Source organism: Callorhinus ursinus, unplaced genomic scaffold, assembly GCF_003265705.2.
Source record: "Callorhinus ursinus isolate GAN/ISIS: 27379988/994484 unplaced genomic scaffold, GSC_fseal_2.0 scaffold119, whole genome shotgun sequence".
NCBI classification, from domain to species: Eukaryota; Metazoa; Chordata; class Mammalia; order Carnivora; family Otariidae; genus Callorhinus; species Callorhinus ursinus.
Genome location: NW_027397181.1, coordinates 992,177 through 1,018,513, shown reverse-complemented (window position 1 = coordinate 1,018,513; position 26,337 = coordinate 992,177). Strand labels below are relative to the sequence as shown.

Sequence of the window (26,337 nt, the reverse complement as noted above, 5' to 3'; positions counted from 1 at the left end):
ATCTTGTCCCTCAGTGGTTCTTGGGAGCTGTCTAGTGACTTTCTCTAACATTCCTTTCTGGATCTTTCTTCCCAACTTATGCCTACAATGCATTCCATAATATCTATCCATGGTGGTCCTGTTTTCCTCATTTAACAAGGGGCTGCTCCCTCCTGGGCCAGCAATGGGCACACCTCCACCATGGGGACTGGGAGATTGCATGAGGCAGGGACCAGGTTATTAGGAGCTCTCAGGCCTGGCCTTGAGATGTGTGTCCAAACAGTCCAGGTCTCTACTTAGAGCTGCGCAGGGACAAACCCCTCCCTGTTGTGTTGCTAGTGGTATTATTATGGCATGTGCCACTAGATGGCAGCAGAGCACGTCAAGGAAAAAAACCTCTTCTGGGCCAGCACCATTTACCACTAGAGTCCCTGCTTCAGGGCCAGAAGGCTCAGCACCATAAGCCTGGGCTTTCACGTTTCAGTTTTGCCTAATCTGGGGGCTCTAGGAAGCCAATGGCTTCCTAAAATTGATGGGCTCTTCAAGGGGTCTTGAAACTAACTTGAGTTACGGCAGGCTGGGTGCACCCTGGTCTGCCCCAAACCCCACCATCTCTATTCCATTTCAAAACCATACAGGACCCCCTCTCTGGTTCGCTGTGCTGGGGGCTATCCTGGTGTGTCTGGCCTCTGGAATAGAAAAAAATGGCATTCTGACTGCAAGGCCAAGATGGGACCTCTCTCCCACCAGATGACAAACACATTTGGACCACATCATGACTAGGCTGTATGCCTGACAGCTTCCCCAGGACCCAGAAAACAAAAGCCAGGTTCCTAAAATCAGCTTGTTTACCAGTCTTTTCATCACTGCTTAGTTCATCTGCCCAGCAGCTCCCCTTCTGGAAATATCACCCCACTTCCTTGGGGGTGGCTGCTCCTCCCCTATTGGGACCACTTGGTTCTAAGGGAGCAGTATCTCTCCTTCAGGCCTCACTCCCACCCCATTCTCATAAGCTGGAGCAACCCCAAGTCCTTCCTTCAGATTTCTGATAGAACTAAGGGGAGAGAGTCCCTTCTGCCTTGGTTTAAAAAAAAAAAAAGGGAAGTGTGAGATTCTAGTAGTCAGGGTCAAGCTGAGCAAGGACCAGCAGACAGAACAGGCTCCATCCTTCCTTTGCTGGTTTCTGCATAAAGTAGCCCTGATCCCACCTCCAGTCCAGGCCACTCCAGGTAAATGCTGTACCTGTCTGAGTCTGCCCAGGACCATGTGTTAGCTCTGCCAGTTTGCTGCTCCGATCTGATTAGCACCTTCACTTTTGTACCCTCTCATCTTCTATAACACTGTCCCTTCCACCGAGGACACCTTTCCCTTCAAGGTTACTTGTGTCTGGTGAAATCCCCCCTGTCTCTCAAGCCACTTCTGAGAAACCTTTTCTGAGCCTCAGGCCTTGGTCACACAAATGTGTCCAGGACCTCACCTCCTCCTGGCAGGACCCAGGCATGCAGCCCCAACCCAAGCCAAAGGTCAGGTGGCTGACAGGTGGTTGTGGGCCTCTCACCTGTACAGGAGCCGGCCCCGGTCCCGTGCACTGATCCTCCCCCACAATCCATTCTCAAAGGCGTCCTTAGCTGCAGCCACTGCCTTGTCAACATCGCTGACCTGGGCCAGGGACACCTGGCAGATGACCTGTGGTGGATCAGAGCTGTGAGGCCCTCCCTGGACTCCATGTACACAGAAGCCCCACACCACCCCACTCTCCTGGCCACCTGGAAGGGCTCAGAGGGGATGGTTGGCCAATGGGAGGGCCCTGGAAGGGTGTGCACAATTAGGAAAGGCAAAGGCTTTCAGAGAGACCTATTTGTGTTTCCACATACCAGGATCCTTCTTTTCACTTGCCACTGAGCCCAAACAGGGCAACAGACTCAGGCTGCAGCTACAAGGCTGAGGATCAGCTTAGTGTTTTCAAGCCAAGAACAGAAGCTCATTAATTCAGTGAGTCCCAGGTGGAAGGTTTATTTTTAAGCGAAATAGTCTAGACATTGACAGTGGCAGAACCATTCCTGTCCCCCATCCTTGCTCTGCATCCTGACAGTGCCCACATACACTAAAGGGCAGGCTCCCACACTGCCTGCCACCTCGGCTTGACCAAAGGGAAAGCCAGGAGGAGACAGAAGTGGGACAGGCGAGGCCAGCACCTTGCTGGTCACCACAGGTAGGGTGCACCCTCCCTGCCCAAGGCCCTAGCACCCAGGCAGCCCTGTCCATACAACCTCCCTTCTGGGATTCTCGAAATAGGCCTCTAGGTGGTAACAGCTCCCGATTTTCTGCCTGAGGGCACTGCACCCCCTTGTGTGTGTCCCCACTCCCTGTCCACCCCTTTGTCCATCACTTTCTTTAAACTCCCCTCAAAAGACTCATTTTGAGTGAGCTATCTGTTTTCTGCAGGCCCCGAGGGATGCTATAGGGTGGGGCAGAATGGAAAACTATCAGTATGCACCTGTAAGAGTAAGTGTTGTTTCAGGTAGGTGTGTGCATAAGAGAATACAATATATGTGTACTGGGTCATGACATAAGAGGGTCACTGTCAAGACAGTCTGACAAACATGGGATTCAAGAAGAATTTCCCAACAGTGGGATGCACACATATTCAAGAAGATAGGGGCCATGCTAGGGTTATTGTTGAAGTGTGGAGGAGGAGGGAATGGCTTCATTTCCTCTTTGGAGCGGGGTGTAGGGGGTCGTTTATCTCTGTTCCCATTTTCTGAAGCAGGCTCCAGACTTTTAAAGTCCTCCTGACTCCCTGCCATTTCCCCCCTCTGGGCCATTCCTGTAGGGAGGACTGGAAAATGATTGCAACCCTTTTGCATCCAAGCAGAGGCCCTCCTGGGCCAGAATCCCCAGATGCCAGGTGGTGGAGTAGATGGGAGAACAGGCTATGGGGTAAGTAGGGGGGAGAGAGGGTAGGAGGGGGTTCTAGGCCTGCACTCACACTTCCATCTGTTGGGTTGATGGTCTCATAGGTCTTGGCACCCTCGGCATCCACAAACATGCCCCCAATGAAGAGCTGGTGGGGCATTCGGAGGGTCAACTTGTTCATTGTCTTTTCCACCTGGGAAGGGAGTTTTTGCAGGTGTTAGTTGCAGTGTGGATTCTTCACACGGTGCATCAGTGACAGATACAAACCCACAGAGAGACACAGGAAACACTCACAGACAGATGGTAACCACTTGTGCACACACCACACACACACAAACACACATGCACACACTGCCAAAGGGGCCAGGGCTCAAGGCCCCTCAGCCTTCTCAGGTCTCTTTTGCCAAATCTGGTCCTGCTGCCTTCCTTGGCCCAATGAGCTATTATGTGCACAGTGGTGGCAGCTGGGTGATAAGAAGAGATGGCACAGAATCTGAGGCCAGACTGCTTGGGCTACAACCCCAGTCCTGCTATTTACCCATTGTGTGACCTCAAGCTGGTTGCCTGGCCTCCACACGTAGGAAGTGCCAGCTGGTAGACAGACACTTGTGAGTCACCAGACATGATGCCAACTCCATTGCTCACTTCCCTATAGACCTGAAATTTCACATTGAATGGCATCCTTTTGGATGTCATTCTCTCCTGAAATTTGTTCATCAATCATTTGTCCACAATCCCAAGGTCAACGTGGTGTTCATCTGGCCACCTGGCCACTTCATCTTTTGTTCCAAACCAATTATCCCAATGCTGAGTCCTATGGGAGCTGGTAGCCTACCAAGACAACTCAGGATGACTTTTCAGAGTTTTTTTTTTAATAAATTTGTGGGGTCCCTGGGTGGCTCAGTCGGTTAAGCATCTGCCTTCAGCTCAGGTCATGATCCCAGCATCCTGGGACTGAGCCCCATATCAGGCTCCTTGCTCAGTAGAGAGTCTGCTTCTTCCTCTCCATCTACTGCTCTCCCTGCTCATTCTCTCTCACTCTTTCTCTCAAATAAATAAATAAAATCTTAAATATATATATATATATAATTTGCAATTATATCATTACACTTCCATATATACAAATTGAATGTATAGGATCACTTGTTTTGCTAATAGGAAAATATTCCCAATTCCCCATTCTCTCTCTCCCTTTTCTCTTTCTCCCCTTTACCTCCCTCTCTCCCTTTCTTTCTCTCCCTCTTTTGGCATTTCAACAAAAGCAATTTAGTGCAGGAAATTGGTTTCACAGGTGATGAAAGAGCTGAGAGGCCATGAGTCAACCCAGAGATTGACAACAGCAGGCAGTCCCAGACATTACTAGACTAGAAGGACAGGAAACTGGTGGGACCAGAACTAGGGTCTAGAGTCCCCCAGAGGAACTAGAGTCTTGGCAGGGTGATCTGGCAGGGGCTGGAGCCACAGCAGAGATGAGGCCACTACTGGGAAAAACCACCAAAGGAGGAGGGTGAGAAGTACACTGTAAAAGTCTCTCTCTTTTTTTAGATTATTTATTTATTTATTTGTCAGAGAGACAAAGAAATAGAGAGAGAGAAAAAGCACAAGCAGGGGAAGAAGCAGGCAGAGGGAGAAGCAGACTCCCCACTGAGCAAGGAGCCCAACTCGGGACTCAATCCCAGGACCCTGGGATCATGACCTGAGCCAAAGGCAGACACTTAAACAACTGAACCACCAGGCATCCCAGTCTCTTCTTAATACCATAGTCTCAGGACCCCTGGATGTCTCAGTCTGTTAAGCATCTAACTCTTGATTTTGGCTCAGGTCATGATCTCAGGTCATGAGCCCTGTGTCTGGCTCCACGCTGGGTGTGGATCTTGCTTAAGATTCTCTCCCTCTCCTTCTGCCCCTCCCCACCACGCTGATGCTCAATCTCTCTCTCTCTCTCTCTAAAAAAAAAATTTTAAATAAAAAAATATATCCTAGTTTCATGTCTTGGGGGTCAGAATTTGTTCTGTACGTAACAATTTCCTCTGTTGTGTTTGCCTAACTGCACTGGCACCCTCAGGGTATCCAGGGTTACCAGGGAGAGCTTGGGACACTGAAGGTGGGCTCTTAGGTGCCCTGGCTTCCTGATGTCCAGATTTCCCCCATGTGTCATTGTGGATCCACAGATGTGGGTGTCTGTAGGGCCAAGCCCATGTGGAGGGCCCAGGACTCACATAGTCAATGATGCACTCGTGGCGTTTGTCATCCCCTCGTAGTTTTCTCACTAATAGTTGGATGAAGTCCCCAAAAGTGGTTGCCATGTAAACATCTTCATTTTCTAATTCCAGATCATCACACAGCTCCTTCACTTCCTCAACCAGTCTGGAGAAAAGAAGATGGAAAAGTGGGAGCATGGGAAGAGGCTTGGCAAAACTGCATTATTGTAGTTGCAGAGGTTATGGTGCCAAACAGTTTCCTAGAATGGACCTTCATCTCAACACCCAAAGTGTGAGTATTAGTTTAGAACTGGGGTTCAGAACCCAGTCCATGGATTCAGAAGGTCCCAGTTTCGAGTTCTGGTTCCACCACTTACTAATTTGTGACCTTGGGCAAGTGAAAAACTCCCCTGCACCTTAGTTTCTTTGCTGCAAAACTGGAATAGTAATAGCTCCTTCACCATTTTCTGATGAGTAAATGACACAATCTACATGCTGGTGATAATAATCAATATGAGATTAATAATACTCTTTGAAAGACATTGTTAAAAGAATGAAAAGACAAACCACACATTAGGGGAAATATTTCCAAATAACATATCTGATAAAGTACTTGTATTCAGAATATATAAAGAACCCTCAAATTTCAATACTAAGAAAAAAAAAAAACAATCCAAGTAAAAATGGGCAAAAGATTGAACAGATGTTTCCCCAAAGAAGAAATACAGATGGCAAAAAACATATAAAAATATGTTCAACATCACTAATCATTAAGGAAATGAAAATTAAAACAACAATTAAATATGTCTATACACATACCAGAATATCTAAAATTAAAGTCCGACCTCAGGGGGAGGAGAGATGGCAGAAGAGTAAGGGGACCCTAGGTTTGTCTTGTCTCTTCAATATAGCTAGTCATCAAATCATTCTGAACATCTGTGAAAGCAATCATAGATCTGAGAAAAGAAATGCTGCAACTATACAAGTAGAAAAGTGACCACTTTTTGGAAGGTAGGAGGTGGGAAGACTTGAGCTGGGGTGATATATCCGAGAATACAGTGGAGGGGAAGGAGCTTGCTTAAGGAGGCTACTGCAAAGTGTTATAAGTAGCAGAGAGCAAAATCAGAGCTAGGATTCTGCTACAGTGGGGTATGTCCCTGGTTTAAAGGTGCTCAGGTGGTGAAGCAGAGCAGAATCTCAGGTGGAAAAGGATGGTCTCAGGATCCCCAGGGTCACAAAAAGAACACGGGTGTCTGTGTGTGACAGAGTTCCCAGTCACAAGAGTGGAGAAGCCGGCTGAAAACAGTGCTCTGTGTTGCCATTAACTATGAACTACTGCATGGTCATGTGACCACCTTCCTGGCAGGGGTCCAGCAAAGGCAGAAACATGGTGAGACCCCCTTCCATCCCCTGGGAAGAACAGCATGGTCTGTGCTGCAGGAGTCTGTAAAACTTGCAGTTTTGAAATTCAGTCATGTGCCTGAGATAAAAACGCTCAGTCACAGGTCTGGTGAACACAGAGTTTGGACTGAAACTGGGGAGAGAAGTGATTGACTGCTTTTCTGTGAGGGCTCACTGAGGAGTGGGGGGTGTGAACTTTCAGCTTCTTTCTTATTTTGGGATCTAGTTTCTTTTAACAAGCACACCAAAACACACCTAGGATCCAATTTGTTGTTTTGTTTTTTGTTTGTTTTTGTTTAGTTCTGTTTTTGTTTTTGCTTTGTTTCTTTTGTTTTTTCTTTTGTCATTGTTGTTTCCCTTTCTTTCTTATTTTCTTTTCTAGACCAAATGACAACACAGAGAAAGTCACCCCAAAGGAGGTAGTACTTATTGACAGAGATTTAATCAATACGAATATAAGTAAGATGTCTGAATTACAATTTAAAACAACAATAATAAAGATACTAGCTGGGCTTGAAAAAAGCAAACAAGACACTAGAGAATCCCATACTGTAGAGATAAAAGAATTAAAACTTAGGCCAAAATTAAAAATGCTATTACTGAGATGCAATCCCAAATGGAGGCTATAAAAATGAGGATGAATGAATCAGAGAATCAGTGATATAGAAGGTAAATGATGGAAAATAAGGAACTTGAAGAGAGAAAGAAAACTATTAGATCATGAAGGGAGACTTAGAGAACTCAGCGATTCCATAAAGCAAAATAATATCTAAATAGGGGTCCCAGAAGAGGAGGAGGGGGAGAAAGGGGCAGAAGGCTAATTTGAGCAAATTGTACCTGAGAACTTCCCTAAACTAGGGAAGGAAACAGGCATTCAAGTCCAGGAGACACAGAGAAACCCCCTCAAAATCAATAAAAATAGGTCAACACCCCAACATATAATAGTGAAGCTTGCAAATTACAGAGATAAATAGAAAATCTTGAAAGCAGCTTGGTACAAGAGGTAATTAACCTACAATGAATGGTAGATACATAGGCTGGTAGCAGACCTGTCCACAGAGACCTGGCAGGCCAGAAAGGATTGGCATGATGTATTCAGTGTGCTAGATGGGAAAAATATGCAGCCAAGAATACTTTTTAAAAAAATTTTATTATGTTATGTTAATTACCATACATTACATCATTAGTTTTTGATGTAGTGTTCCATGATTCAGTATTTGCATATAACACCCAGTGCTCCATTCAGTACATGCCCTCTTTAATACCATCACCAGGCTAACCCATCTCCCCACCCCCCTCCCCTCTAGAACCCTCAGTTTGTTTCTTAGAGTCCATAGTCTCTCATGGTTCGTCTCCCCCTCCAATTTCCCCCCTTCATTTTTCCCTTCCTACTATCTTCTCTCTCTCTTTTTTTTAACATATAATGTATGATTTGTTTCAGAGGTACAGGTCTGTGATTCAATAGTTTTACACAATTCACAATGCTTACCATAGCACATACCCTCCCCAATGTCTATCACCCAGCCACCCCATCCCTCCCAACCCCCACCACTCCAGCAACCCTCAGTTTGTTTCCTGAAATTAAGAATTCCTCATATCAGTGAGATCATATGATACCTGTCTTTCTCTGATTGACTTATTTCGCTTGGCATAATACCCTCTAGTTCCATCCACATTGTTGCAAATCAGCCAAGAATACTTTATCCAGCAAGGCTGTCATTCAGAATAGAAGGAAAGATAATGAGTTTCCAAGACAAACAAAACCTAAAGGAAACTGTGAACACAAAGCCAGCCCTGCAAGAAGTATTAAAGGGGATCATCTGAATGAAGACAGAGCCCAAAAGTAAATAAGACCAGAAAGGAACAGAGACAGTCTATGGAACAGTGGCTCTACACGTAATACAATGGCATTAAATTAATATCTTTCAACAATTACTCAGAATGTAAATGGACTCAAGACTCCAATGAAAGGACATAGGGTATCAGAATGGATAAAAAAATAAGACCCATCAATATGCTGCTTACAAGAGACTCATTTTAGACCCAAAGAAACCACCAGATTGAAAGTAAGGGGGTGGAGAACCATTGATCATTCTAATGGAAATTAAAAGAAAGCTGGAGTAGCAATCCTTGTATCACACAAACTATAACTGTTTATTATATCAAACAACTTGGTTGATTTTAAACCAAAGACTGTAATAAGAGATGAAGAAAGACACTATATCATAATTAAAGGGTCTATCCAACAAGAAGATCTAACAATTGTAAATATTTATGCCCCTAATGTGGGAGCAGCCAAATATATAAACCAATTAATAACAAAGTTAAGAAACTCATTGATAATAGTAAAATAATAGTAGGGAACTTTAATAGCCCCCTCACAGCAATGGACAGATCCTCTAAGCAGACATACAACAAAGAAACAAGGACTTTGATTAACACAATGGACCAGATGAACTTTAGATATAGTTAGAGCATTTCATCCCAAAGCAGCAGAATACACATTCTTCTCGAGTGCACATGGAATGTTCTCCAGAAGAGATCACATACTAGGTCACAAATCAGGCCTCAACTGCTAAAAAATATTGAGATTATACCATGCTACAATGTGAAGTCAACCACAAGAAAAAAATTGGAAGGACCACAAATACATGGAGGTTAAAGAACATCTTACTGAAGAATGAATGGGTCAACCAGGAAATTAAAGAAGAAACTTTTAAAAATTCACAGAAACACGATTCAATGAATCGTGGATCACTACATCAAAAACTAATGATGTATGGGGGGAGGAGCAAGATGGTGGAGGAGTAGGAGACCTAATTTTTTCTGGTGCCTGGGAATTCAGCTAGATAGGGATCAAACCATTCTGAACACCTACAAACTCCACAGGAGATCAAAGAAAAGAATAGCAGCAACTCTCTGAACAGAAAAGCGACCACTTTCTGGAAGGTAGGATGTGTGAAGAAGTGAATCCGAGGTGATATTCGGTAAGATAGATGGCAGGGGAGGGGGCCTCTGTCAGGGGCTACTGGCAAGTGATAGAGCAGCAGAGGACAAAATCAGAACTTTTAGAAGTTGGCTCCACTGAGGGACGTTGCTCCAGTGGCTAAGTGAGGGGTGGAACCCTCGCGAGACAGTGTGGTCTCAGGACCCTCGGGGTCACAGGAAGACGGGGGGGGGGGGTGCCTGAGTGCAACAGAGCTCCCTGGTGTCAGAGCGGGGAAGCTGGCTGCAGAGACAGAGCCGAGGAGTGGGTTCTCAGCTCGGGGTTGCCATAAACCGTGATCCGCAGCACAGTCAGGCCACTGCTCCTCCAGCAGGGACCCAACAAGCGGCAGATCTGGGGAGACTCCCCTTCCTCCCCGGGGAGGAGCGGGGTGGGAGTGCACCGCAAGGGATCTGCTGGGTTTGGAGACTCCACACCGAGTTGGGTGCCAGAGATAGGAACGCTCAGTCACAGGCCAGGTGAGCAAAGAGTGCCGCCAGAGACGAGGGAGATGGGACTGACTGACTGCTTTTCTCTGGGGGCACACTGAGGAGCGTGGCCCCAAGTTCTCAGCTCCTCCGGGGCGGAGATTGGGAGGCCGCCATTTTCACTCTCGTCCTCCAAAGCTGTATGGAAAGCTTGCAGAGAACAAAAGCTCCTGAGAGCAAACCCAAGCAGATTACTTAGCCTGAACCCGGAAAGGGTGTGGCAATTCCGCCTCCAGCAAAGACATTTGGGAACCATGGCAACAGGCCCCTCCCCCAGAAGATCAGCAAGAACAGCCAGCCAAGACCAAGTTTACCGATCAATGAGAATGGCAGAACTCCAGAGCTAGGGGAATACTGCACATAGAATTCATGGCTTTTTTTACCATGATTCTTTAGTCTTTCAAAGTTAATTTTTCTAACTTTTTTTAATTTTTCTTTTTCCCTTTTACAAACAACATCTTATCAATCCCTTTTTTAAAAAATATTTTTTTTTCATTTTTAGAGTCATATTCTATTCTTTCATAGTAGTTACCCTTATTTTTGGTATATATATAAGTTGTTCTCTCTTTAAAATTTTGAGATACAGTTTCCTCTAATAAATCAAAATAGACCCTAAATCTCTAGTGTATGGCTTTGTTCTAGTTTCCTGCCTGATCACATTTTCTTCCTCTCCCCACTTTTTTTAAATCCTCTTCTTTCTTTTTCAAACAACTTCTCATCTTATCAATTCCTTTTAAAAAATCTTTTATAATTTTCATCTTTATACTCATATTCCATCCCTTCATCTTATTTACATATATGTTTTTTTCTTTAAAATTTTGGGAAGCACTTTCTTTTAATAGACCAAAATACACCCAAAATCTAGTGTGTGGCACTGATCTATGCACCAGCTTAATCATATTTGATTATATTCTGTTTTTTTTGGTTTTGTTTTCTTTTTGTTTGTTTTTACCTTTTTCTTTTTCTTTTTTCTTTCTCTCCCTTTCTTTTCCCCCGGTTTCAGGTCTTTTCTGATTTGTTTAGTGTATATTTTCTGGGGACGTTGTCACCCTGTTAGCATTTTGTTCTCTCATTCATCTATTCTCATCTGGACAAAATGACAAGATGGAAAAAAATCACCTCAACAAAAAGAACAAGAGGCAGTATGGACTGCGAGGGACCTAATCAATACAGACATTAGTAAGATGTGAGAAGTAGAGTTCAGAATGATGATTTTGAAGATACTAGCTGGGTTTGAAAAAAACATGGAAGTTATTAGAGAAACGCTTTCTGGAGAAATAAAGGAACTAAAATCTAACCAAGTCGAAATCAAAAAGGCTATTAATGAGGTGCAATAAAAAATGGAGGCTCTAACCGCTAGGATAAATGAGGCAGAAGAGAGAATTAGTGATATAAAAAACCAAATGATAGAAAATAAAGAAGCTGAGAAAAAGAGAGATAAACAACTACTGGATCATGAGGGCAGAATTCAAGAGATAAGTGATACCATAAGATGAAACAACATTAGAATAATTGGGATCCCAGAAGAAGAAAGAGAGAGAAGGGCAGGAAGTATATTGGAGCAAATTATAGCAGAGAACTTCCCTAATGTGAGGAAGAAAAGAGGCATCCAAATCCAGGCGGCAGGGAGAACGCCCCTCAAAATCAATAAAAATAGTCAACACCCTGACATCTAATAGTAAAACTTATAAGTCCCCTCAGAGACAAAGAGAAAATCCTGAAAGCAGCTTGGGAAAAGAGGTCTGTAACCTACAATGGTAGAATCATTAGATTGGCAGCAGACCTATCCACAGAGACCTGGCAGGCCAGAAAAGACTGGCATGATATATTCAGAGCACTAAATGAGAAAAATATGCAGCCAAGAATACTGTATCCAGCTAGGCTGTCATTGAAAATAGAAGGACAGATAAAAAGCTTCCAGGACAAACAAAAGCTGAAAGAATTTGCAAACACCAAACCATCCCTACAAGAAATATTGAAAGGGGTCCTCTAAGCAAAGAGAGAGCCTAGAAGCAACATAGACCAGAAAGGAACACAGACAATATACAGTAACAGTCACCTTACAGGCAATACAATGGCACTAAATTCATACCTTTCAATAGCTACCCTGAATGTAAATGGGCTAAATGCCCCAATCAAAAGACACAGGCTATCAGATTGGATAAAAAAACAAGACTCATTGATATGTTGTCTGCAAGAGACTCATTTTAGACCCAAAGACACCCCCAGATTGAAAGTGAGGGAGTGGAAAACCTTTACCATGCTAATGGACACCAAAAGAAAGCTGGGGTGGCAATCCTTATACCAGACAAATTAGATTTTAAACCAAAGACTGTAATAAGAGATGAGGAAGGACACTATATACTACTTAAAGGGTCTATCCAACAAGAAGATCTAACAATTGTAAATATCTATGCCCCTAACATGGGAGCAGCCAATTATATAACCCAATTAATAACAAAAGCAAAGAAACACATTGACAACAATTGAATGATAGTGGGGGACTTTAACACCCTTATCACTGAAATGGACAGATCATCTAAGCAAAAGATCAACAAGGAAATAAAGACCTTAAATGACACACTGGACCAAATGGGCTTCACAGATATACTCAGAACGTTCCATCCCAAAGCAAAAGAATACACATTCTTCTCTAGTACTCATGGAACATTCTCCAGAATAAATCACATCCTAGGGCACAAATCAGGTCTCAACTGGTACCAAAAAATTGGGATCATTCCCTGCATATTTTCAGACCACAATGCTTTGAAACTAGAACTCAATCACAAGAGGAACGTTGGAAAGAACTCAAATCCACGGAGGCTAAAGAGCATCCTACTAAAGAATGAATGGGTCAACCAGGAAATTAAAGAAGAATTTAAAAAAAAACTCATGGAAACAAGTGAAAATGAAAACACAACTGTTCAAAATCTTTGGGATGCAGCATAGGCAGTCCTAAGAGGAAAGTATATAGCAATACAAGCCTTTCTCAAGAAACAAGAAAGGTCTCAAATACACAGCCTAACCCTACACCTAAAGAAGCTGGAGAAAGAACAGCAACTAAAGCCTAAACCCAGCAGGAGAAGAGAAATCATAAAGATCAGAGTAGAAATCAATGAACTAAAACTAAAAGAACATAGAACAGGTCAATGAAACTAGGAGCTGGTTCTTTGAAAGAATTAACAAGATTGATAAATCCCTGGCCAGACTTATCAAAAAGAAAAGAGAAATGACCCAAATAAGCAAAATCATGAATGAAAGAGGAGAGATCACAAGCAACACCAAAGTAATACAAACAATTATAAATAATATTATGAGCAATTATAGGCCAACAAATTAGGCAATCTGGAAGAAATGGATAAATTCCGAGAAACATATAAACTACTAAAACTGAAACAGGAAGAAATAGAAAACTTGAACAGCTCCATAAGCAGCATAGAAATTGAATCAGTAATCAAAAATCTCCCAAAAAACAAAAGTCCAGGGCCAGATGGCTTCCCAGGGGAATTCTACCAAACATTTAAAGAAGACTTAATACCTATTCTTCTGAAACTGTTTTAAAAACAGAAATAGAAGGAACACTTCCAAACTTGTTCTATGAGGCCAGCATTACCTTGATCCCAAAACCAGACAAAGACCTCATCAAAAAGGAGAATTATAAACTAATATCACTGATGAACATGGATGCAAAAATTCTCACCAAGATACTAGCCAATAGGATCCAACTGTACATCAAGAGGATTATTCACCATGACCAAGTGGGATTTATTCCTGGGCTGCAAAGTTGGTTCAACATTTACAAATTAATGTGATACATCAAATTAATAAAAGAAAGGACAAGAACTATATGATCCTCTCAATAGATGCAGAAAATGCATTTGACATATAATGCAGCATACTTTCTTGATTAAAACTCTCCACAGTGTAGAGATAGAGGGAACATACCTCAATATCATAAAAGCCATCTATGAAAAGCCCACAGAGAATATCATCCTCAATGGGGAAAACCTGAGAGCTTTTCTACTAAGGTCAGGAACACGACAGGGATGTCCACTCTCACCACTGCTGTTCAACATAGTACTAGAAGTCATCAGTCAGACAACAAAAAGAAATAAAAGGCATTCAAATTGGCAGAGAAGAAGTCAAACTCTCACTCTTCACAGATGATATGATACTTTATATGGAAAACCCAAAAGACTCCACCCCAAAATTGCTAAAACTCATACAGAAATTCAGCAACGTGGCAGGATATAAAATCAATACACAGAAATCAGTTGCATTTCTTTACACTAACAATGAGCCAGAAGAAAGAGAAATTAAGGATTGGATCCCATTTACAGTTGCACCCAAAACCAAAAGATACCCAAGAATAAACCTAACTGAAGAGGTAAAGGATCTATTCTCTAGAAACTATATAACACTTATGAAAGAAATTGAGGAAGACACAAACAGATGGAAAAACATTCCATGCTCATGGATTGGAAGAATAAACATCGTTAAAATGTCTATGCTACTCAGAGCAATCTACACATTCAATCCAATCCCTACCAAAATGCCATCAATATTTTTCACAGACCTGGACCAAATAATCCTAAAATTTGTATGGAACAAGAAAAGACCCTGAATTGCCAGGGGAATGTTGAAAAAGAAAACCAAAGCTGGTGGCATCACAATGCCAGACTTCAAACTCTATTACAAAGCTGTAATCATCAAGACATTATGGTACTGGCACAAAAACAGACACATAAATCAATGGAACAGAATAGAGAACCCAGAAAGGGACCCTCAACTGTATGGTCAGCTAATCTTTGACAAATCAGGAAAGAATGTCCAATGGAAAAAAGATAGTCTCTTCAACAAATGGTGTTGGGAAAATTGGACAGCCACATGTACAAGAATGAAGGTAGACAACTTTCTTACACCATAAACAAAAATAAACTCAAAATGGATGAAAGATCTAAACGTGAGACAGGAATCCATCACAATCCTAGAGGAGGGGCACCTGGGTGGCTCAGTCAGTTGAGGGTCTGCCTTCAGCTTGGGTCATGATCCCAGGGTCCTGGGATTGAGCCCCGCATTGGGCTCCCTGCTCTTGGGGAGCCTGCTTCTCCCTCTCCTCTCCACTTTCCACTCATGCTCTCTCTCTCTCTCTCTCATTCTCTCAAATAAATAAATAAGTAAAATCTTTAAAAAAAAATCCTGGAGAAGAACACAGGCAGAAACTTCTTTGACCTCAGCTGCAGCAACTTCTTGCTAGACACATCTCCAAATGCAAGGGAATCAAAAGCAAAATGAACCATTGGGACTTCATCAGGATAAAAAGCTTTTGCACAGCAAAGGAAACAGTCAACAAAACTAAAAGGCAACCTACTGAATGGGAGAAGATATTTGCAAATGACATATCAAATAAAGGGCTAGTATCCAGGGCACCTGGGTGGCTCAGTCATTTAAGCATCTGCCTTCAGCTCAGGTCATGACCCCAGGGTCCTGGGATGGAGTCCCATGTCAGGCTCCCTGCTCAGCAGGGAGTCTGCTTCTTCCTCTCCCTCTACCCCTCCCCCTGCTTGTGCTCTCTCATGCTCGCTCTTTCATGAGTAAATAAAATATTTATTTTAACAAAAGGGCTAGTATCCAATATTTATAAAAAACTTAACAACTCATTATCAAAAAAACCAAAAAATCCAGTCAAGAAATGGGCAGAAGACACGAACAGATATTTCTCCAAAGAAGACATACAAATGGCTAACAGACACATGAAAAAATGCTAAACATCATTCAGCATCAGGGAAATACAATCCAAAACCACAATGAGATGCCACCTCACACAGGTCAGAATGGCTAAAATTAAGTCAGGAAACAACAGATGTTGTCAAAGATGCAGAAAAAGTGAAATGCAAACTGTTGGTGGAAATGCAAACTGGTGCAGCCACTCTGGAAAACAGTTTGGAGGATCCTCAGAAAGTTTAAAACAGAACTACCCTATGACCCAGCAATTGCACTACTAGGTATTTATCCAAAGGATACAAACACAGTGATTTGAAGCAGCATATGCACCCTAATGTTTATAGCAGCAATGTCCACAATTGCCAAAATATGGAAAGAGCCCAGATGTCCATTGATAGATGAATGGATAATGAAGATATAGTATATATGTGTGTACACACACAGGAATATTAGCCATCAAAAATAATTAAATCTGGCCATTTGCAATGCTGTGGATGGAACTAGAGGGTATTATGCTAAGTGAAATAAGTCAGTCAGAGGAAGACAAGTACCATATGATTTCACTCATATGTGGAATTTTTTATTTCAATTCAATTAATTAACATACAGTGTATTATTAGTTTCAGAGGTAGAGTTCAGTGATTCATCAGTCTTATACAATACCCAGTGCTCATTATACCATGTATCCTCCTAATGTCCATCACCCAGTTACCTCATTCCCCGACCCTCCTCCCCTTCCTTCCTTTACGATCCTCTGTTTTGTTTCTTAAATCACATGTGGAATTTAAGAAACAAAACAGATGAACATATGGGAAGGACAGAAAAAAAGAAGGTAAAAACAGAGAGGGAGGCAAACCATAAAAGACTCTTAACTCTAGGAAACAAAGTTTCCTCATTGCTGGAGGGGAGGTAGGTGAGGCAATGGCATAACTGATGATGGGCATTAAGGAGGGCACTTGATGTAATGAGCGTTGGGTGTTAAATGCAACTGATGAATCACTAAATTCTACCCCTGAAACTAATAATACAATATATGTTAACTAAACTGAATTTAAATACAAAATGTAAAAAAAATTAAACTAAAGTGTGACCATACCAATTATTAGTAAAGATGTCGAACAACTGAACTCTCATACATATGATTGTTTAAAATGGTACTTTGGAAATCATTTTGGACAACAGTTGGCCGCTTCTTAAAAATTAAACATATACTTCCCATTTCACTCTTAGGTATTTACTCAGGATAAATAAAAACCTACATATAGATAGAAAATGGTAGAGTTGAAGTTCCAAAGATCCATTCCTCCACCTAAACAACTATTGACCTGGCAGAATTGTTCAAATCAAATGTTCTGGAACCCTAGGGTCTAGTCAAACACTTGCACATCCAGAAAAGAACATGATGAAGAGGCTGTAAACATCAATAATTTCAATTTTTCATGATGTATTACTCCCTATCTTTGTGTTAGGAGGAAGTGGGGAAGCTGGCCTTGTTCCTGGTGCAGCTTTCTGGAGCCAGGGTGGGCAATAAGGACCTTGTCTTCTGTATATCTATACTGTGTGCTCCGAGTGTTGATGCTCTTTTTGATCACTGAGGGGCCAGCACAAAGGCTGGCAGGCACAGTTTTTAACCCCCACAGGTTGAGGCAGCTTCCAGGGGATTTAAAGAGATGGTATTTTCCCCCTCTTTGGGGACTCAGATATTTAAGAAAATCCTTGTCTGGCCACTGGCTGACCACAGAGTTAACAGGACAGAAACTTTAATTTCTACATACAACAAAGAATACATACTTTGCAAAAAAAGAAGAAAAAGTTTGGAAAAGTCACAAATGCTTGGCTCCAACCCCCCCCAAGCAAGATTTAGCAATCACTGAGGAGTGAGACAATTACATTTTCAGAATTACCACAATACAACATGCAAAAGTTTTGAACAAAAAATGTAAAACATACAAAGAAACAGGCAAATACAGTTGATTTACAGGAAAAATAAAAGAATTTGGAAGAATCACTCTCTAGGAAGACCAGATATTAGAATTAGTCATCAAAGATGTTAAGTCAACTGTATTAAATATGTACAATAATTTAAAGGAAACCATGGACAAAGAACTAAAGGAAATCAGGAAAATGATGTATAAAAAAAATGAGAATCTCAATAAAGACATAAAAAGTAAGCCAAAGAAATTCTCAAGCTGACAAGTACAATAACTAAAATAAAAAACACCCTGGAGAGGTTCAACATCAGATTTGAGCAAGCAGAAGAAAGGACTGATGAACTTGAAATTATCCAGTATGAAGAAGAGAGGGAAAAAAGAATGAATGAAAATGAACAGAGTCTGAGGGACACCATCAAACTTATCAACATTCTTATTTTAGGAATTCCAAAGAGGAAGAGAGATAGAAAGGGGCAGAAAAAATATTTGAAGAAATAATGCCCCCAAAGCTCCCAAATTTGAGGAAACATGAATAAGCACATCCAAGAAGCTCAATGCATTCCAAGGAGGATAAACTCAAAGAAATTTACACCAACACACATTACAGTCAACTTGTTGAAACCCAAAGACAAAGAAGGAATTTGGAAAGCAGTAAGAGAGAACTAACTCATCACATACAAAGGATCCTCCGTAAAATTAAAAGCTGATTTCTTTTCAAATGCCATGAAGGCCAGAAAGCAGTGAGATGGCATATTTAAAGTCTTGAATGAATGTTAACTATGAATTCTATATCTGTCAAAACTATCTCTCAAGAATGAAGGAGGAATTAAGACATTTCAGGATACACAAAAGCTGAGGGAGTTAGTTCCTAGTACACTTGCCATACAAGAGACACTAAAGAGAATTTTACAGGTTGAAATGGTTGGCTCAGTTGGTTAAGCATCTGCCTTCCCCTCAGGTCATGATCCCGGGGTCCTGAGATTGTGTCCCTCATTGGGCTCCCAGCTCAGTGGAGAGTCTGCTTCTCCCTCTCCCTCTGCTGTTCTCTCTCTCTCTCTTTCTGTCAAATAAATAAATAAAATCTTAGAAAAAAAGGAAGAACACTAAAGAGTAACTCAAAGCTGTAAGAAAAAAAAAATAAAGAACACTGGTAAAGGCAACCACATGGGTAAAAATGAAAACCAGTGTTATGGTACTTTTGGTAGGGTTTGCAACTTCTCTCTTTTTCCTATATAATAACCAAATGCAGAAAACAATAATTTTAAACCAATATTAACGGCTATACAATGTATAAAGATGCAATCTGTGACAATAATAGCTGGGGGAGGAACAGCAATGTATAGGATTAGAGTATATACTATTGAAACTAAGTTGGTATTATTCAAATTACATTGTTACAAGTTAAATATGTTGGGGCACCTGGGTGGCTCAGTGGGTTAAGTGTCTGTCTTAGGCTCAGATCATGATCCCAGGGTCCTGGGATGGAGCCCCACAACAGGGTCCCTGCTCAGAGGGGAGTCTGCTTCTCCCTCTCCCTCTGCCCCTCCCCTCAACTTGTGCTCTCTCTCACTCTGCTCTCTCTCTCTCAAATGAATAAATAAAATCTTTAAAAAAACTAGTTAAATATGTTAACTGTAATCTCTAAGTTAATTAAGAAATAACAAAAAATGGGCAGGAAACAAAGTAGTACACTACCCTCCCCCCCAACAAAGGGGCAATAATAGAGAAACTGAGGAACAAAAAGCATAAAAGACATACTGAAAACAAATTGATAAATAGCAGTGGTAAATCCTTTTCTTTAACAATAATCTGGTTAAATGGTAATGGATTAAACTCTCTTGTAAAAACATAGATTGGAAGATTGGATAAAAAATATCATTCATCCACATGCTACAAGAGATTCACTTTAGATATAAGTACACATAAAAAAATTCAAAGCAAACGGATGGAAAAGGTATCCTATGCAAAGGGTAACCAAAAGAGAGCTGGGTTGCTATACTGTCAGAAAAAAAAATAAGATTTTAAATCAAACAAGGTTATGAAAAACAAAGACTACTAATAAAAGGTTCAACACAGCAAGAGGATATAACAATTATAAACATACAGGCACCAACAAGACAGGCTCCCAAAAATATATAGCAAAAATTCTATAATAATAGCTGGAGACTAAAATGCCCAACTTTCAATAATGGTTAAAACAACCAGGGAGAAGATAAAGAAACAGAGTAATTAAACAACACTATAATCCAACTGTATGTGTACAGAACAGACATATACAGAACACCTAAGAATAGCAGAATTCACATTCTTCTCAAGTGCACATGGAATATTCTCCACAATAAGCCATTTGTTAGGCTACACAATAAGTCTTAATAAATTTTTTAAAGATTGAAATTTTATAAAACATCTTTTTCTGATCACAATGGAATGCAACTAGAAATCAACAGTGGAAGAAAAATTGGAAAATTCACAAAAATATGGAAGTTAAATGGCACACTCTTAAACAACCAATGGGCAAAAAAAGAAATCACAAGGGACATACCTTTAGTCAAAGAAAAACAAAAACATAACATAACAAAACTTATGGATTGCAACAAAAGTGCCAAGAAGGAAATTTATAACTGCAAGTGCATACATTAAAAAGAAGATCTCAAGTCAATACCCTAACTGTATACCTTAAGGAATTTTTAAAAAGAGCAACCTAAACCCAAAGCCAGCAGAAGGTAGGAAATAATAAAGATAGAGCAGAAATAAATAAAATAGAGAATAAAAGAACAATCAGGAAATCAATGAAACCAAAGTTGATTCCTTGAAAAAAAATCAATAAAATTGACAAAACTGACTGACCAAGAAAAAGAAAAACAGAAAAAAACTCAAATTACTAGAATCAGAAATGAAAGTGATTATACCAATTTTACATAAATAAAAAGGATCCTAATAGAATACTTTGACAATTTATACACCAACAAATTTGATTACCTAGATGAAATGAACAAATTGCTAGAAAACATGCAATCTACATAAACTCATGAGGAAACAAAAAATCTGAATAGACCCATAACTAGTAAAGAGATTGAATCAAAAATCACAAAACCTTCCAACAAAGAAAAGCTCAAGGCTGAATGGTTTCACTGGTGAATTCTACCAAACATTTAAAGAAGAGTTGACACCAATCCTTCTCAAAATCATCCCCCCCCAAAAAATGAAGAAGAAACACTTCCCATTAATTCTATGAGGACAGAAATACCCTGATACCAAAGCCAGAAAAAGTCACTTCAAGAAAAGAAAACTTTAAGCCAATATTCCTGATCAATATAAATGCAAAAATTCTCTCAAAAATAATAGTAAGTCAAATTCACTGTCACCAAGTGGAATTCTCAATTGCAATGGTGGTTTCCCTTATGGTCAAAGGGGCAAGGTTTCAGTTATATAGGATGAATAAGTTCTAGAGATCTAATGTACATCAAGCTGACTTTAGTTAATAATACTGCATTATATAGTAGAAATTTCCTAAAAGAGTAGGTCTCAGATGCTCTCACTGTCAAAAAATAAAAGTAACTATGTGAGATGAGTATGTTAATTAGCTTGACTGTAATAATCATTTCACTATGTATATCAAAGCACACTATTACACACCTTAAATATTTACATTTTTATTAAATAAAGGAAAAATAATAAAATTGCCTTTAAGTTATTAATCAAGAAAAAGGAGTGAAGGAGGAAGAAAAGACTTATTTGCTCATTTAAGAAGCACAGTTGGGTTATATGCTGAGTGTCTCCTTGCATGGTCACAGCATATTATCCCCAGACTTTTGGTTTAAGGCAGAGATCAGTTAATGACAGCCTATTTTGTAAATAAAGTTTTATTGGAACACACACACACTCAAAGATTTCACACCAAAAAAAGAAAACCCTGACATATTATAATTTTTTAAAACCTGACATATTATTGGAGCTAATAAGCAAATCCAACAATGTTGCAGGGTACAAAACAACACAGGAAAATCCATTGCATTTCTACACACTAGCAATGAATACTACAAAACAGAAAGTAAGAAAACAATTCCATTTACAATAGCATCAAGAGGAATAAAATGGCAATAAAGTAACCAAGGAGGCAACAGAGTTGTACACTGAGAACTGTAAAGTATTGCTGAAAGAAATTTTAAAAGGCCTGAATAAAATGAAAAAAAAATCCATTTACATGAATTGGAAGATTTAATATCATTCAGATGAAATACTACCCAAAGTGATCTATGGTTTCAATGATACCTCTATTAAAATCCCAATATTTTTATTTGTTTGTTTGTACATACCCAGGTCCACTGATCCACCAAGAGAACTCACAGCACTCATGTAGTCATACTCCTGGCTTTATTTATTTATTACAGGGAAAAGAGACAAGGGAAAACTAGTAAAAGAAGGCATATGTTCAGAGACAGGAGGAAGCCAGATAAAAGCTGCCAAGGGTTCTCTCCCAGTGGAGTCACACAGGACATGTTTATTTCTTCCAGCAATGAATTGTGACAACACAAGTCTTTACATTGTGTCTACCAGAGACTCAGCACCTAAGGTTTTCCCTTAGGGCTAGTCAGGTGGACACCCTCTGCCTTGCACTTACCTAGAGGACTCCCCAAAGCAAAGTAAGTGCTCAGCATAAGCCACATTGTTTGCATGATCTAGAGGCAGTTAATTGGTAGCTTTCCAGATTTTGGTCCAGCATGTAAAGAGTTTGGAGGTCATCACTCCCATTCTCACAAGAAGAAAAAAGCTGAACAAGGTGAAAATCAAAACTCTTCTTAGATCTACATGAAAATTGAGGTCACAAGGCAAAGTGCTGCCCCCAAAACTGGGGAGACAGATACAGAGAATCACAGCTTACTTGAGCAGAAACACACAAGTAGAAGTTGCTCACAGGAACACTTTAAACTGAACTGAAGAACTGCTGGAGGCACAATGTGAACTAATAGAGAATTAAAATAATTGAGAACTAAATAAAACTAAATTGAGAACTAGTTGAGAATTAAAAACTCCTGGGGGTCTGGTCTTACTGAGGAGACCCCAGGCTTTTGTGAGTTTTACCTCTAGGAGTCCCATCAGGTTCTCAGGGGAAAGACTGGAGGAAAATCCCTTAGTACACACTAGCAGGAAGAGGGGAAAGTAGCCCTTTTGAAATACCTTCACAACATTCTGTTCTTAAGAAGGTCTGTCCTCGGGCACCTGGGTGGCTCAGTTGGTTAAGCGACTGCCTTCGGCTCAGGTCATGATCCTGGAGTCCCGGGATCGAGTCCCACATCGGACTCCCTGCTCAGCAAGGAGTCTGCTTCTCCCTCTGACCCTCTTCCCTCTCGTGCTCTCTCTCACTCTCTCTCAAATAAATAAATAAAATCTTTTAAAAAAAATAAAAAAACAAGGTCTGTCCTCAAGAGAAACTATTTAATTAGAGGTTAGCCAACCTGAGGGAGGGGAAATAACCAACTCTGGCCCCCTCTACCTTGCCCACAACACCAAAGTGGAGAAGGGACTGAAAGACACTTGTGAAGGTCATAGCCCAGGGTACAGGCTCACTAAAAGACTGAGTCCTAATCATAGAACTATTGAATGCTTCCCCTCCTCCCATTCCTTAACACTAAATCAATAGGGCTCCTGTACAATAATAGGTGATTACAGTTAAAAGAATTGGAGACCTCAGATTCTTTTTAGTTAGTCTCTAGGAAAATCCAAAGACAACAGAGGACACAAAAGCAAAGACTCTAGAAGTTTTATTCTTTGACACCTACAGCTATAATACAGCCTAACCCCTAACCAGATAAACATAAAACCTCACATTAAAAGCCTATCTACTCTAGTTCCCATTATGCAATACATTATGTCCAGCTTTCAACAAAAAATTATAAGACATACTGAAAGCTAAAAACAGCAGTCAGAAAGGGACCAAGCAAACATCAGACCCAGACTCAGATATGGCAGATATTTTGGAATTATCATACTGGGGAATTTAAAACCAATATGATAAGGGCTCTGATGGGAAAAGTGGACAACATGCAAGAAAGGAGTAGTAATATAAGCAGAGAGATAGAAACTGTAAGAAAGAATTAAAAGGAAATGCTAGAAATAAAAAGCCCAGTAACAAATGAGGAATGCCTTAAGAGGTTGATCAGTAGACTGAATACAAGGAAGAAAAGAGTCAGTAAGTTTGAAGATAGGTCAATAGGAACTTCCAAAACTGAAATGTAAAAAGAAAAAGGAATGAAAAGGAACAGAATATTCAAGAACTGTGGGAAAATTAATAAAGGAATAACATAAATATAATTGTAATAATGGAAGGAAAAGAGAGAAAGAAATAGAAGAAATATTTGAAGTAATAATGGCTGTGAATTTTCCAAAATTAAAGACAGACACTAAACCACAGATACAGGAGGCTCAAAGAACACTAAGTAGTATTTTTTAAAAACCCTGCATAAACATATCATATTCAAACCACAGGAAATCAAAGATAAAGAGAAAATCTTGTAAGAAATCAGAGGGAAAAATGTCTTATAGAACAAGGATGATAATTACATTGGACTTCTCTTCAGAAACCATGCAAGTAAGAAGAGAGTGAACTATCTAAAGTAATGAAAGAAGTCAACACAGAATTCTGTATCCAGCAAAATTATTATTCAAAAGTGAAAGAAAAATAAATACTTCCTCAGAAAAACAAAAATTGAGGAAATTTGTTTACATTTCTTGCTTTGTCTTGGAGACCCCTGACACACTCATGCTTATAGACACAGATATACTATAGATGGGGGGGAGATATATATATATATGTGTGTGTGTGTGTGTGTGTATATATATATACACACATGAGTATAGGTAGATGATAGATCATGGATGGATAGATAGATGATAGATAGATAGATGATAGATGGTAGACAGATAGATAGATAGATAAATAGACAGACTATAGATATATTTTCTGCTCTGTCAGCTGGGCTAAGAAGCAATGAAACGCAAGTAGAAATGAGCACACCTAGCACCCACATCTTGGTTTCTAATACCATTTTCCAATAAAAGGAAGCAAGGATCCTAGGAGAAATCCCTGATTTTAGGGCTGTGGCAGGGACTGCACAAGAACATCTTGTAGTGCCACAAAGTAAGGAAGAGCTTATAAAAGGATGGTGGCACATCAAAGGTGTACAAAGTCTCACTGAAAGAGCTGTGTTTTTTTTTTTTCCAGTAGACAAAGCTTAAACAATCTGAGCAACAAAACCAATAAATTACTATTGGATTTAATCCAAAGTATAAGATAAATATCCATGACTCTATATGATAAAAATAAATGATTGAATGAATAAATAGGAGGAAAAAAGACAACTGTCCATGCAGAAGAATTTCAAATCATTGTAGGTAGACACTCTGTTCTCAGGAGGTAAAGCGTAACACAGGAGTGTGGGCTGCACAGAATGACTTCCTTCCAAAGAATACAGTATGGGAATGGAGGGAGGGAGGAAGGGAAGAGACACTTCACACTGGAGAAACCTGACAAATATGACCTCACTCAGGTGATCAAGGTCAACATCAACAGTGATATGTCATGTTGACAGCATGCTCCTTTGATATGATGTGATGAGACTTTATCTCTGTACTTCCCCAAACCCATAACCCCATTCTAATTATGAAGGAAAACATCAAATAAATCCCAACCAATAGACAGACTACAAAATACCTGACAAGTACTCCTAAAAAATGTTAACATCAACAAAATCAAAGCAAGTCTGAGAAACTATCATAGTTTAGAAGAGACCTAATGACTAAGTGTAATGTGGTATCCCAAAGGTACTGGGACAGAAAAGGGACACTACACAGAAAAATAAGAAAATCTGAATAAAGTAGATCAATTTTAATTAACAATAATGTAGCAATATTGGATTACTGATTGTGGCAAATGTACCATACTAATGTAGGATGTTAATAATAAGATGACTGAATGTGGAGTATATGGGAATGCTCTGTACTATCTTCACAAGGTTTTTAGAAATCTTAATCTATTATAAAATAAAAAGTTTATTAAAAAATAGTTCTCTACTACTTTGTGTGGTGAGTAAATGTGGCAATTCATATAATAACAAATGTAATTTTATTTATTTATTTATTTATTATTTATTTATTTATACATACATGCATACATACATACTGGCTGCTTGGAGTATATTTTCCACTTGGTGCAAGGCACATGGTTACAGGGTGTCAGGAAGGCTTGCATGTGGATAGTAAGAGTGGGGTTCTCTGAACTTCCTTTTGGGTGTTTTGCTGTTTTGATATAAAAGAATCCAACTGCTTCTTGCTGCATCCTGCCTAGTCTACAGGGAGGGGAGGGAAGGAGTTTTAATGAGTTTAGCACCTCCTGAAGTCTGGTGGCTGGGGGTGGCCACCCAGGATTGGGGCCCGGTATTGGCTTTGCCAGGCTGGCCACCAGGCTGCTTCCTCGTGGCTTCCAGAGCCAAATCACAGGTGACCGTGCCATTGGAGGCTTGGGGAGATTCCAAGCATTCTGGGGACTCCAACACTGTAGCCATGAATGGGAGAGTGGACTTCCCAAAAAAGAAGCTTGTCCACCAGTGACCTGGGTCGGCCTTGGGAAGACCAGTGTAGTGAGGTATGGCTTCCCCAGGATATTTGGCACTTATGCAAGATCTGTTACTGGAATAGAACCCAGGCAGTGCATA

General features: G+C 40.3%; 1 protein-coding gene across 2 annotated transcripts in view; it reads right to left on the bottom strand.

Moving 5' to 3' along the window:
* Window positions 1-26,337, bottom strand: part of ALDH1L1 (aldehyde dehydrogenase 1 family member L1) — a 107,898-nt gene that overhangs the window by 29,845 nt on the left and 51,716 nt on the right. Inside the window, exons 10-12 of one of the 2 annotated variants that reach the window (XM_025860284.2) lie at window positions 5,115-5,262; window positions 2,969-3,088; window positions 1,538-1,665 (exon numbers count right to left, since the gene is read on the bottom strand). In XM_025860284.2, coding sequence (XP_025716069.1) covers window positions 1,538-1,665; window positions 2,969-3,088; window positions 5,115-5,262 — 396 coding nt within the window. The remainder of the gene's footprint in view (window positions 1-1,537; window positions 1,666-2,968; window positions 3,089-5,114; window positions 5,263-26,337) is intronic. The other variant, XM_073889873.1, reaches the window with a different exon arrangement.